Source organism: Daphnia carinata, chromosome 4 (genome assembly GCF_022539665.2).
Source record: "Daphnia carinata strain CSIRO-1 chromosome 4, CSIRO_AGI_Dcar_HiC_V3, whole genome shotgun sequence".
Lineage (NCBI taxonomy): Eukaryota > Metazoa > Arthropoda > Branchiopoda > Diplostraca > Daphniidae > Daphnia > Daphnia carinata.
Genome location: NC_081334.1, coordinates 1,846,250 through 1,859,140, shown reverse-complemented (window position 1 = coordinate 1,859,140; position 12,891 = coordinate 1,846,250). Strand labels below are relative to the sequence as shown.

The 12,891-nt window shown below is 40.4% G+C and overlaps 3 protein-coding genes across 3 annotated transcripts; 1 reads left to right on the top strand and 2 right to left on the bottom strand.

Moving 5' to 3' along the window:
* Window positions 1-88: 88 nt before the first annotated feature.
* Window positions 89-5,190, bottom strand: LOC130694455 (uncharacterized). Its single transcript, XM_057517539.2, has 7 exons — window positions 4,768-5,190; window positions 3,732-3,799; window positions 3,550-3,641; window positions 3,248-3,470; window positions 2,690-2,822; window positions 1,982-2,440; window positions 89-1,879 (listed from the first exon to the last, which is right to left on the bottom strand). Exons 1-7 carry the CDS (start codon window positions 5,107-5,109, stop codon window positions 1,196-1,198), a joined length of 2,001 nt encoding a protein of 666 aa, XP_057373522.1. The 5' UTR covers window positions 5,110-5,190; the 3' UTR covers window positions 89-1,195.
* A 2,448-nt stretch (window positions 5,191-7,638) lies between these two features.
* Window positions 7,639-10,566, bottom strand: LOC130694460 (uncharacterized MFS-type transporter YhjX-like). The gene is made up of 10 exons (XM_057517543.2): window positions 10,220-10,566; window positions 9,927-10,164; window positions 9,409-9,863; window positions 9,165-9,351; window positions 8,967-9,093; window positions 8,774-8,904; window positions 8,298-8,700; window positions 8,017-8,229; window positions 7,823-7,922; window positions 7,639-7,758 (listed from the first exon to the last, which is right to left on the bottom strand). Exons 3-10 carry the CDS (start codon window positions 9,527-9,529, stop codon window positions 7,730-7,732), a joined length of 1,311 nt encoding a protein of 436 aa, XP_057373526.1. The 5' UTR covers window positions 9,530-9,863; window positions 9,927-10,164; window positions 10,220-10,566; the 3' UTR covers window positions 7,639-7,729.
* Window positions 10,567-10,649: 83 nt separating this feature from the next.
* On the top strand, window positions 10,650-12,185 carry LOC130694463 (2-oxoglutarate and iron-dependent oxygenase domain-containing protein 3-like). Its single transcript, XM_057517546.2, is given in 6 exon segments — window positions 10,650-11,093; window positions 11,157-11,391; window positions 11,458-11,611; window positions 11,716-11,842; window positions 11,917-11,973; window positions 11,976-12,185. Coding segments are annotated over 6 exon segments (996 nt in total). The 5' UTR covers window positions 10,650-10,750; the 3' UTR covers window positions 12,056-12,185.
* The last annotated feature ends 706 nt before the right edge of the window (window positions 12,186-12,891 follow it).

Genomic DNA, 12,891 nt, shown 5'->3' with positions numbered 1-12,891 from the left:
TTATAATTCCGTACATCGAAACCAATGAAAACACAACGTTAAAGGACAGAATTGACTGTGACAAAGGATAAACAAGGATTAACTGACTGAATAAACCGGAATAGGAACGACGAATTTATTTTCGTTCCATAGCAAATAGAAGAGGAAAAACTATCGGAACGGAATGTGGACGGAAAGCCGAAAAACGTGGAAAAAAGCTCTCGTGAAGCTATAAAGGAGAGAAGGAATAGGGAATGAAAAGGAACGCGTCAGCAGAATTAAAGAAATGGAAATCGAAGATACAAAGGTTTGTGGAAAACTAATAAAGCAGACGGGCGAACGATGAGAAACGTAATTTTTTTTTGGAAATTAATAAAAAGCGTCCCCCTCTTTGTTCTGGGACAACCGCTTCTTTTTTCAGTGATCTTCCAGACATCAATCAACAGAGATGGATAGGTTGTCGATTTTTTAATGGAACGGATTTGAATGTCATTGAGATGGAATCGATATCGAACGTAGCTAACCAATAGCTACACAACCTTATAAACGTGTCATGCGTTCTCGATTTCGCTAATATATATTGATCCTATTGTATAGCAAAAAATTCAAACAATGTATCTACTGTTTATCTAATCAAGTCATCCGTCCTCTACGGTCTAACATGTGGCATCTATACGAGTATCATCTCAAACTGGAAATCCAATTCTTTCTCCTCGATTCTGGTTATCGATTATAATATGATCAGAATGTAAATCAGACCAGTATACCATGCAATATAGCTTATTATTTTAGCTAATTGGTCTGGTCGATATAGGCTGCCGTTTATTGAACTCTTCCATTCAAATCGATAAGGATGCGGTCCCAACAGCGAACTTCACGACATCCACAACACCCAAATAGTTCGATTCGATGATCGAAGGGAAGCATCGTTCAGACTTGGCACGGCTTATTTATAAGCCCAGAAAGCTTACAATATTTAACGTAATCTTACAACTTGTTTGACAACTCATCATGGCCCTCTATGACGCAAATCTTCGGCTTAATTCAGCAACAGTTGACGTCATCGCACAGGACTGTTCAATTGATGTCAAATGTGTCTGTTCAGCCAGCTATTCCTACATTGAACCTAGTGCGGGTTTTGATCGATAGCTGCTGTTCTATCGGCACCAATTCTCCGACATCATCATGTGGTGACAATGTTTTGCCAGTTCGTTGATTAGGTTTGGTTTACTTCCGGATCACTCTTAGTGATTGTGGTACGTGCTGTCAGGCTAGCGTGGGTGTCGGCATAGGGGTTCAAGAACATCGATTTTTCAATGCTGCAACGGCAGTGAGCTGTGAGGGAGAGCAAGCGAACGGATATCGAAGAACCAAGCTGGCCCCTATGATGGTGAAGTCTGATTGATCTCTTCTTGATTGACTGACACGTTACATTCACCTCTGGACAGACAAGGTGTGATGAAGTGCAAGCCGACAGTGACGGCAAAGATGATGAAAGTGCTGACGGTAGATGAAGGGGTTTATAATATTGATTTTCCATAGTTGTTTCTTGTTGATTGCCTCTCAATTGTCGCTGTTCTTCTTCTTCATTATTATGGCCAATATGCACTGGAATTGAGTGGGTAGCTTTGGTGTCGGCAAAGGGTGGAATCGTTGTGATTTTGCTGCTAGTTTGACCCTGTCTGTCTTCCTTTGGAAATATGATTTCTCGCATAGGCAGGTGAACAGTGGTTCCCATTTTAATACCACGTGAATTGCTATTGCAGCTAAATCGGAATCGCCGTATATCACGCTTTTTGATTTGCGTTTGTCGGTTGGCCGCTACGGCCCCGGTGGGATGGCGCCGATGACGGCATCGACTAAAGTACCGCATCGAAAACCTTTCCCAAGCCAAGCGAAACTGTTGAATAAATGACCGTATTAAAGTTCGGAATATTGTAACATCCTCTCTACGGATTACAATAACCTTTAAATTTATTTCGCCCACTGGGATCATATATACCTGAGTGTTGAGAAGCCCGTAGATAAGCGGATTGAGAACAGCTGATGTTTTGGCAAAAAGCGAAGGAATTGTAGCGAAAGCAGGTGAAACGATTCCCACATAAAATGGATCGTTATCCTGTGTTGGGTCGGAAACACTGGCTTTCTTTCCGCTGTAATTATCACCGCCGTCAATGCTAAAGAATGTCTCGTAAAGCGCCAGAATGGAATAAGGCGTCCAAGCGGCCATGAAAGCGCCGATCATGCAGGCCACCATCACCGTCACTCTCTTCTCAGCTGCATCTCCTCGACGGTGAAGAGGCTGTTGATTGTTGTTAAGATGTTGCTGCCTCTTTTTGTTGGTGATCGGTAGTGGATGCTCAGATATTTGATGGCCATAATTTTGCGTAACATGACCAGATACATCAGATGGTGGGATCGTCTTTGGCGTTTCCTCTTTGATTTCGGCTCGCCTTCGTCTCTGTATGGTTCGATAAATTAAATTAATTATTGTTTAAAAAAGCATGTCATATTTCTTTTCAGGAATAGTTAAAAAAAAAAACGATATAGATATTTTAAGGGTCTGTCGATATTTAGGGGTAGGGATAGATCAGCCTATTTGGAAAATATATCTATAGACATCATCGGCCTATACGTCTACGGGGGTACAAGTGCCTCTGCCATCATTATTTTGAGAAAAGCTCCATTGTTGTAGATGTCAAGTTCTTACCTTTCGGACAACGCGCAGGATCTTGACATAGGACATCATGATGAGGGAAAGCGGGATGACCAACCCCATAACAAACATGTACAAGATGTAGGAGCGGTTGTAATGCCTATTGGACTCCCAGTTGACCGAACAGCTTCAAGTACCGTATCATGCACGAAATTAAGACGTAATTAGACAGGTATGTTTATCAAGAAATTAACAGCCATCCATTGTTCCAATTTGGGTAAAGCAGCAACATTATACGTCTATACACGTCGAGCATTTATGTATTGTAGTCATGTTTGCTATAGGTTATATGCTAGGCAGTTAATTGGCTTTCGAAATTCAAATGTTGATCGTATGTTTTACTTTTCGCATTGAAGTAACATAGAACCTGTCTGGTGTTTATTTTGGAGCTGGTCAGAATATGCGTTGGCCATTATCACATTGCCGGTCTATTTTTAGACACCATACACAGCCATCACCACGTAAGACAGTGATTGTAACGTATTATTAGTCACGATTCTTTATACGAATTAGAGACATATTGTGAAGTAAATGAAAGGCAGTTAACCGTACCTGATGTGAGCAGCTTCGCGATCGTAACGACCCCAACCTAGAAGTGGCGGACACGTAACAGCCACAGCGTAAATCCAGATGAGAGTGAGCAACAAGGCGCCATAGCGACATTCGAGTCGACCATTGTGATTAGTAAACGTGCTTTTGCGTTTAGCTGGACAGCAAACGACGAGTTGACATCGCCAGACAGCCAACGCCGTTAGTGTGGTGATGGATCCGATTCCTAGAAAAAATTTAGAACGAAAATAATGATGTTGGTGATAAAATTGCATTTTGATGCATCAGTGTCATAACTTACATACCTGCAGTAGACATAATCATGGCGTAAGCAACGCACAGTTCGTGGCTGAAAGGCCATCCAAATTGCAAAGCAGCAGCCGTTGAAACGGGCGTTCTGTATTCAACGCGGTATTTTGCCGCAAGCGCACATCATTCATTTATTATTCGTCTTCGTTTTTCTTTTCAGATATGTGCACATACTTACCCGAATCCAGCAATGGCACCGTCGGAGCAAGCCAAATTCAGCAACATCCAGTTCAATGGCGTCATCTTCTATCCTCAACAAGGTTATATTTGCAAAAAATTGAATAAAGAATCCGACCAAATCACACATGCACAGCAGCTCATTGCCGAGAGATGGTAGAGAGTGACAAAGATAAAACACGTCTGCGCAGACAGAAACAGAACGCGCGATCCAATAACATATCCATGCATAACATGATCATGAAAGACAAGAATATCAACGGTATCCAACGAATGTGAAAGCCGAAATCAAATATGGAAACCATATTGAGTGTATGGGGAGACGACATTAGTTATCTAAGTGTCAATACCAATATGAGGAAAAAAAAAAAGGTTGACGATCTGTTATTGTTTGTCTTCTCTTTCCACAAGTTACGTAAGCAATATATATACCCTGAAAACGAGAAAGCCGCAGGAGACAGGTCGTTGATACGTAAATATAGCCTTTTGATAAGGCCAGTTGTCTACATCAATAATACGAATTTCCAACGAAACCCATGTTGATATATTTAGACACTTTGCACCGCCAATTTCCAAGGGAATGATGAACGATATCAAGGTCGAATAATAATAACCGCATCATCTTCTCACTACTTTCCTTCCGCAAGAAAGTTCTACTATTCGTTAGCATTATTGTAATAGCCATGTAGGCTATAGCTTTCTAGGAAAATTATTAACGTTATACGCAACAAGGCAATTTGGATGCATCGTACATGAAATACTAAGCTGGAGAACATCGAAAAAAAAACTCCATCTCAACGACGAATTACGTGGTTGGACAAGCAAATAGCTTAACACGGTGCAATTATGCGTAACACGGTGTCATCGGCTTCTACTGTATATGTTAGCGGAGTCCCTATTTTTTATTCATGTATTCATGTGTGCGATAGCGTTAACAAGCGTAGTGCTTTATAGTAATAACATTCAAACATAATTTCAATGTCAACGAAGACACGGCTAGAGAAATAGGAGAAAATGAAGTGCGTGCAGTGAATTACCCTCGAATCGCTGAGAATGACGACAACGACGATAGTGTTCATGATTAAGCCAAGAACGCTGATGAAAAGCAGATACGCGGCCACAGACCAGTAAGCCCAGGTAGGCATTAGCAAGTGAACACCGTCCGTTGAATTATCAACACCATCATAATCAGTGGCGATGATGTTATCGTCATAGTTAGTTCCGATTAATCTAGACATTCCTGTGTTGTTGTTGAAGTAGTTCACGTCGCCACTGTTTTCTCGCTTTGTTAACATCTCGCTCACAAAATTGCGCACGGAATTTGAAATGTTAGTGGAGGAGGACGTGAGGCTGTCTGGCTCATCACTCATCATGTTCATTTGATGGAAACACTCGTTCCGGGGGACACGAAGAACGAACAAAGCCGGAGCATCCCTTTCTACAGAGCGACGGTCGATGTGGAGCTGGTGTGCACCGTCAACGGACTGAAGTCATCTTTGACGGATGCATCCCCCTTATACGTTTTATTTCGGTAAGCCAAACGAGTCGAGTGCTGCAGCCAAGCGTGCAGCGCAACATCAGCGGGGATTTACTTTGTCGAAACGAAGAAGAAAATGCGAGATACGGCGCATATGCAGTGTGGGCGAAATACACGAGGCAAGTTGTGTTTTAAAAATTGCATTCACGTTTGTTTTTAGCGCTAGACTATCAGCAAAGCAATGCACGCAGTGGATGTTTGATTGTTTTATTCACAATATTTTTCATGTAGATATGTAAATATTGATTCACAATCCCTGTTCTCGTGATTCGTACTTAAAGTTTTTTTCTTCATTTCGTGATGATGGCAGGTTTATCATTAGCTTAAATGAGAATTTCTTTTCATAAGAGATGTGAGGCATAGGTTTTTAAGTATTGATACGAACACGGCTTTAGGAAAACTTAAGTAGGTAAACAATTAACGGGCGATGTGTCGTTTACACCTAATTGCATCTCGGCTGGACATTATGCTGAAATATACGTCTGCATGTTGGCACGGTGAACGGTCATAAATTTTTGTTTACGCGTCAATTGTACAATGTAGTCTCATTACTAGAGTTTCGACATGGCAACCACAATTTAATGCCCACGCAAACAATGCCGTTTCCGAATCAATGCCATTCGTGTTAGCGCTAGTTGTCGCATTTCGTCGAAACATAGCCTAACTTATATAAATGAACACGGTAAGAAGTTTAATTGCATGCACGTACTCTACCCACGAAGCTAAATTAAAACTCGGAGGACCGCTTCGAACACCTGTACGCACGTGTAGCGCTACTTCTTAATTGTGCCATCCATCTCGGGAAAGACTTCTTCTTAACTTTCTAGCGGATAAAACAAGCGTACGTGATGTAGCAACGAAAAGTTTGTAAATAATTTAATTTCTTTAACAGACGTGCCGCAAAATGCAAAAATCGTAGTCGCGGCTCGTTAACGTAGAGAGGTTCATTGAAGTGGAACTCCCTGTTTCGTGATGTTGCTTTTGTGTATGTGTGCTGTTTTTGATAGAATTTTGCCTTCTTCATTTTGAGTTGAATGTACCCGACTTTTATAACAGTTTAATGTGACTGCCTGCCTTTCTTTTGATTATTTAGCACACATTTTTGGGCGCTCGAATGATGCGTAAAAGTCATCATCCTTCAAAACTGTTTCAGAGTTCTGTTTCAGGATTGCAGACGCGACCGCACCATCAACACAATTAAGAAACTAAAAGCAACGCCATAGAAGAATAAGTTTAGCTTTCGCAACTTTTGCAACTGCTTTCGTCCAGCAGCGCCACATATTACGACGTAAGAAAAAAAAAGGCCTCCCGTTCATCGGAGGGATGACGCTCTTCCAAACATGTCAGCAGAGAAAAGTTACTATAGCCGACTATGGAGTAGGCCACGGAGAGCAAGGCCAAAAGAATATAGACATTAGGAGGCAGCCATAGATTTCGGAATGAACATGCAAATTTAAAATCAAACAAGAATAAAGACGAAAGCTAGTAAGAGTTCATGGATGTAAGAACTTCGTCCGATTTCTTTCTATTTTTCCTTTTTTTTACATAAATATTGCTTACCGGTTTTACTAGCCCATAAATATGGCATGGGTGAATAGAAATTTCGCTCTACTTGTTCTGACGGCGACAAAAGATGGGAGGATGAAAGCAAAAAGGAGCTTTAGGAATAATGCGAAAATAATTCCTCTATACGTGGTACGTGTAAATAACAGTCAATCGTGAGCCAATGTCCCGGAACGAAAGCTTATATGATGGCTGGATTGTGGCTTAGTTCACTTGAAACACTTGGATTGAAGAAGACACCTAAAGAAGTACGGAACACGTCATTTTGATGACAATGGGGATGCTAAGTAATATCCGCAATTGAACAGACTGCTGACGAGCCTACTCAGTTTGAAGAATGGCCTATAACGTAACTAGGTATCTTCCTTCTTCCTCTGCGGAGTCTTGACAGAGCTTCATCCTTACTTAAAAACAGTGAAGATTATCAATATTAGGCATTCTTTATAAACGCAATTTTATCCTGTGCGTTTATTCAACTCAGTTCAACAAAATTATACATTCGTTTGGTTCTTTCCGTTCAACGTATTTCAGTATTATCAATTACATTGACTTGCCAATAAGAGACCATCAATATTTTTGGTTAAAAGAAAAATTGTAAACATACCCTTCTGTTTTCCTATTGTTTGTACACAGTTCTTCGTTGTTGACTTCAGCGCCTTCTTGTACCGCACAAATGCTGTTTTACGAGTTTGTTTAAGGAACGTTTAAAAGAACGGCGTTTCTTTTGCAAATGCCGCACTAAAAGTAGATGATGTTCACAATTTATTCAAATTAAAAACTGTAGTTCACATGAAGACTATCATAGTCTTTCAACATTACAGCAACAGGACAAAATCTGTTGTAACGCAAATAAACATTAAATTTATAGGCTGCTTGCTGTGAATTCCATTCAGTTTTTTTCAAGGCAAGAACCAAGTGATGACTCCAGCTTTGTCAAAATAAAAAGTTGTCAATCATTCATTAATGTTTAACATTAATTAACAAAGCCTTACCGGCAGCACTAAATGCAGCCATCGACCAGAAGACTCCAATCCAACCAAACGTATCAAGTAAAGTATTGGATACCAAGGCAGAAAGGGGACCTCCAGCTAACTGTTAAATTCCTCAGTCACAACATAAAGATTAAATTTTTTTGTATAAGTCAATCTTATTTTGCCAATCAGTGATATTTCTAAGAGTTGATTACAAAGCTGGTGAAAAGAAGGCCGTAGTTGAAAGGGACATTATCTTTTCCAAAATAATGTCCGATGGCTTTCGGTAGAAGAATGTATGTCCCGGGTGTAATGATGTTTAATGAGATGATCCAGCATGCGTAGAGCCAAACACCTCCGACCAACGGTGTTGCATTCAGCGAAAGTAAAAGTGCCACCACCACCCACGTAAGGACTAACATTAACGTCTGAAAAAAAAACGTTGATTCTTTAGTAACACACGTTCTCTTTTTTTCAAATACGAACTTCATCTGACCCTGTATTGCACTCGGTCCGCTAGAAATCCCCAAGCTAGGCGGCCAAGGGCATTAAAAATTGCACCCAGTGATCCGACCAGCGTCAGACATTTATCGTCTGTCCAAAAATACAGCCCGAAGGCCTTGTATAATCCAATGACTCCGATGATGGTTTGGTCGTTAAAGAGAAAAGTGAACCACAACGCAATAAATAGAGGTGAACGGACAAGTTGCAAAACAGAAACTTTCGGTTCCGGAGGAATAGTCAGATGGACGTCGGCTGTTTCCGTTTTTATCGCTAGGGGAACTGATGGTGGATTTCTTATGAAGATAACTGCAAATAACTGTACGGCCAAATAAATACATCCTAGGAAAACGAAGAGGCCCGGTACTCGCATCAAGACCTTTTCATCAGCGAAGTACCTTTTTTTGTGTGAGTACCCAATTCGTAAGAAGTTGCTTTAATAATTCTCAGTTGATTCAATTTTTTTTTTACCCAGTGCTATCGGAAGGAATGTTTTCAGGATTCACGTATGCAATCTGAATAAAATTGAAGACGAAAGCACCCATTCCGTAGCCAGCGATAATAACCCCGTTTACCATTCCATGTTGATTATCTGGAAACCACTATGGAATAAGCGTCGGTTAAAGCTGGTTATTTGAATAACAATTCAATGGGACATAAAAACCCTCATTGCGGCAGCAATAGGAGACATGTAGCCCACACGGGCTCCGATTCCGAACAGAAGGCCGTACGTAATTACAAGCAAACTCGTTGACTGCGTCACCGTTAAAGAAGTGAGGAAAACACCGCCACTAAAGCAAGGAATCATTGTTGTATACTAGCTGATGCAGTAGTTAACATGGCCAGATAATTAGTCTTATACCTCGTAAATAGCATAGCCATAACAATAGTCGGTCGAGGACCCCATTGTTTTTGCAAATAACTGCCCAATGGCAGCGCAATGCCGGTGGTTGCAAATGATATTGCTTGGATCCACATCGTGTCCGCATACGAAACATCCAATTGTAAGACATTCCGTTGATAAGACGTTATATACGTCGTCATGTTTCCTTTAATAGTTTGTACTTATTTTTGAAAATCCATGAAAACGTCAATGAACGACTCACCAAATGTTAAAACAGATCCATACGAAAGATGAAGAAGAAAGCCACTGAACAACACTACATACTTTCTGGAAAAAAGGAATTTGTTCACAATCGAGAATGTTTGAAGAGGCAGCAGAAACATTTTACATGCAAACACTTTGGCTACGGCCCACCTAATGAAATCCCATAAGGAAAGGTTTTAGCAACCCACCCGTACGTAAATGACCATAGAGGCAATTAAATGGCGGTATCATTTACTAAGATCTTCCCAGTTCTTCGTATGCATATCTTCCAGAACGTTCCATATATAGCCACCCATCAGAGAGGATGAATGTTCAGCCGTGTTAAAGGTAAATGTCTTCAGATTAGTTGTAGGACCTGAGCAAGCCACAAAACCCTTGAGTTCGTGCGGACAATTTGGATTATGACGGGCAAAGGTGACACCGGTAAGTTGGCGATAGAGGTCCACTTTACACCTAAATTTTTTAAATAGATAAAATAAAAAAATACCATACAGACTAACTAAGAAGTGAATATACTTTTCGGATATATTTTCTTTGTTGGATGAAGAGGTTTGGGTCTTCATATCTTCTGCTTCCTTTGTTAACCCTTTTATTCTGTTCTGAATGCTAGTGAGTTGAGACATTGTGTTTTTCACTTCTTGTTTGGCTGACTGAATTTCCGAAATTTCTATGGAAAGTGCCTTCTTGTGTTCTTGAAGTTTCATTTCTATATTTGACAGTTCTGTTTCCAGTGCTTTCTGCTTTTCATTTGCCACTATGCAAACGTAAAATTTAGCAGTGTTAATCATGCAATTAAACTATTTACTTACCGGCAATTGCTTTTTCCTGCCTCTCAAGAAGTTCTTTTGAATTGGGTATTTTAGAATTCAATTTTTTCACTATTTCTATTATATCTGTTTTTTTAAGTGTCGTTGTTGTATTAGCCCATGATTGGGGTGTTGGTGTTGCAGGGATTGACAGTTCCATGCTCACGTCATTCACTGCACTTATATTGTCAATATTCAAATTCATTGAGATGTCCATAATACTATCGTACTCCATTTTAACGTCTTTTTTTCAAAATTTGTAAATAAGGTCTTGTGATTTGCACTTTTGTTTTGCTTTTCAGATGCTATTGTCAAAGTTCTCCACAAAAAACCGTTCTTGTAAGTTGTAACAGAATATTTTTCGAACGAAATAACATTGTTGCCATGTTTTGTAATTTAAAGCCTGTAGCCCTCTGACGGAATTATCGTGTAGTTGTGGCAAACTGTCAAATTTGTAAACAAAGTTTGACGAAACTACCATAGCTTTAATTTTGAGAAGGTATAATTGCTCAAATAACCGAAAGGACCTCAATAATGGTTTCAGAGTTAAAACTAAGGAGCAGTGCAAAAAAGTCAACTCTAAAGAAAAGTACCAGTGAATCCAGCAAAAAAAATGCCAGCGATATCGTGGATGAAAAGAAATCAGCAAACAGTAAAGAAGCTGGCAAGAAGATATTCGGACCCATGGGTATTAGAAAGGAAGACCAGATCTGGTCACGAGCTGTTTTGATGACGGGCGTTCTGGTAATAGTAATTGTGATGAAATGGAAGAAAACAAATGAAATCACCTGGGTATCACAGCAGGAAACTGTAGCTAAAGTCAAACAGCCATTAATTTGTTCAACAGCCTTTCATGATGAGATAAACAAGTTTGAAGGTAATTTGTAGTTGTCCCAACCATCACACCTTTATTCTAAAAATTTCTTGCTTTGTGCTAAAGGTTGTGCAATCAAACAGTGTGGGCGTTTTGTGATGGATGGTCTCTTCCAGGAAGACCAACTGAACACTCTGCTGGGCATATTTAAAAAGGGGTTGCAATTTGGGCATTCTTCAGGGGGAGCAAGTATACTTGACTTGCACTCAGGAGCTTTGTCGAAAGGGGAAAGGTTCATCAATATCTTCAGCAATCCTGAAACAAAAAACATCTGGTCTGAGGCTGAACTAGCTTCCTATGTGTAAGCCTAAATATTTGTCTTTATGTGTTATAAAATGCAGCTGTTTACGTAAATCAAATACCACAGAGATGCCAAAGAAACAATCAGACGAGCAATTATAGAAAATTTTGGCCTACAATTGGGAGCCATCCACCTGACTTCCCCGACGTTTTTCTCCCGCATGACAGAGAACCCGGCAAAAACCGTCCATGATGAATACTGGCATCCACATGTTGACAAGGTAAATCAAAAAAAAAAAACTTTCTCACTGTGGTCTGAAGTATGCCTCTTCCATTCCTCTTTTTTTTTTTCTTCCATATTTGTTTGCCTTCGTCTCTAACCAAGGAAACTTACGAAACTTTTCACTTCACCTCGCTACTGTATTTAAGTGACTACGGGTCAGAGTTCGATGGAGGCCGCTTCGTCTTTGTCGATGGCGACCGCATGAATCGCACCGTGGAGCCCCGAAAAGGTGATTGATTGGAATGCATTTGTTTTTACCAAACTGGCGCAGAATTTCCCTAATTTTCGATGGTTATTTTTCAGGTCGAATTTCGATGTTCACGTCGGGAGGAGAAAATTTGCATTACGTGGAGAAAGTCACCCAGGGACCCGTTACGCTATTACAATCGCATTCACATGCGACACGCAGCACGCCATTCCAGACCCACACGTCCGCAATTAGCTCCGTCGGGCTGATTGGAAAACCAAACCAATAATAGATATAATTTCCCAGTAACTTGATACCTTTACCATCTCGTCACGTGTTCCTTTTATCGCTTTTTTTTGTGCAATAAAATCCTTGTTTGTAGTAATCGATGTTTAAATAGCAGTTTGAAACCCCGTTTCGGTGCTCTTTCGATAAAAGTCCGTCTAAAAGAACAAACGCGATCAACTGGTTTCTGCATTTCCTTACCCAATTCTTGTGTGTGTGTCATCGAGAACCCCATTGATTATATAGAGTTTTTGAAACGGAAGTCATGGAAAACTGCCTGCGGCGATTACGTAGGCTTCCCCAAGAGTGTGTTTTCTTCCTCACCACCGTTTTGAAACGAGAAGAAAAAAAAAATGCTCTTTTTAAAATATCATTCATTCTCATTTGGTTGACTATAAGAAACTCACGGCCTTATCGCCGCCTTTATCTTTCTTACCTCTTTTTTCACACATTGCTTCTGTCAGAGGTCGGCGTGCAGGTCAGACTCCACCATTTGCTGGAGAAACATCAACCCCAGGAGGTTTAGAAGAAACCACCGAAAAAGCCTGTTGAAACAGGTTGACGAGCACGCCGTATCATTGCGATCGTCAGATCGAGCGCCTCTCTCCTGTACACACACGATTTCCTGGCTGCTTACCTTCACGGCTTCTGGAAAAAAAAAAGAAGAAAAAAGAAAGAAAAAAAAAATCTAATCATTTAGTTGACGGAGTAACCTGAGTAATAGACTCTTAATCAAAATGTCGTGCAATCGGGGATGACGCCTTTGGACAGCCGTGAGTTCAGGCGTTGTCGCGCTTTCAATGAAT

What these genes read in the sequence shown, in the direction of transcription:
- LOC130694455 (XM_057517539.2), bottom strand. Translation starts at nt 5,109, where the DNA reads ATGAACATGATGAGTGATGAGCCAGACAGCCTCACGTCCTCCTCCACT. An exon ending in TCATTCTCAGCGATTCGAGG is followed by an intron (nt 3,800 to 4,767) that starts GTAATTCACTGC and finishes TGTTGAGGATAG; the next exon opens with AAGATGACGCCATTGAACTG. An exon ending in CATGATTATGTCTACTGCAG is followed by an intron (nt 3,471 to 3,549) that starts GTATGTAAGTTA and finishes AATTTTTTCTAG; the next exon opens with GAATCGGATCCATCACCACA.
- LOC130694460 (XM_057517543.2), bottom strand. Translation starts at nt 9,529, where the DNA reads ATGTTTCTGCTGCCTCTTCAAACATTCTCGATTGTGAACAAATTCCTT. An exon ending in CTATTGCTGCCGCAATGAGG is followed by an intron (nt 8,905 to 8,966) that starts GTTTTTATGTCC and finishes CTTATTCCATAG; the next exon opens with TGGTTTCCAGATAATCAACA. An exon ending in GCCTTCTTTTCACCAGCTTT is followed by an intron (nt 7,923 to 8,016) that starts GTAATCAACTCT and finishes GGAATTTAACAG; the next exon opens with TTAGCTGGAGGTCCCCTTTC.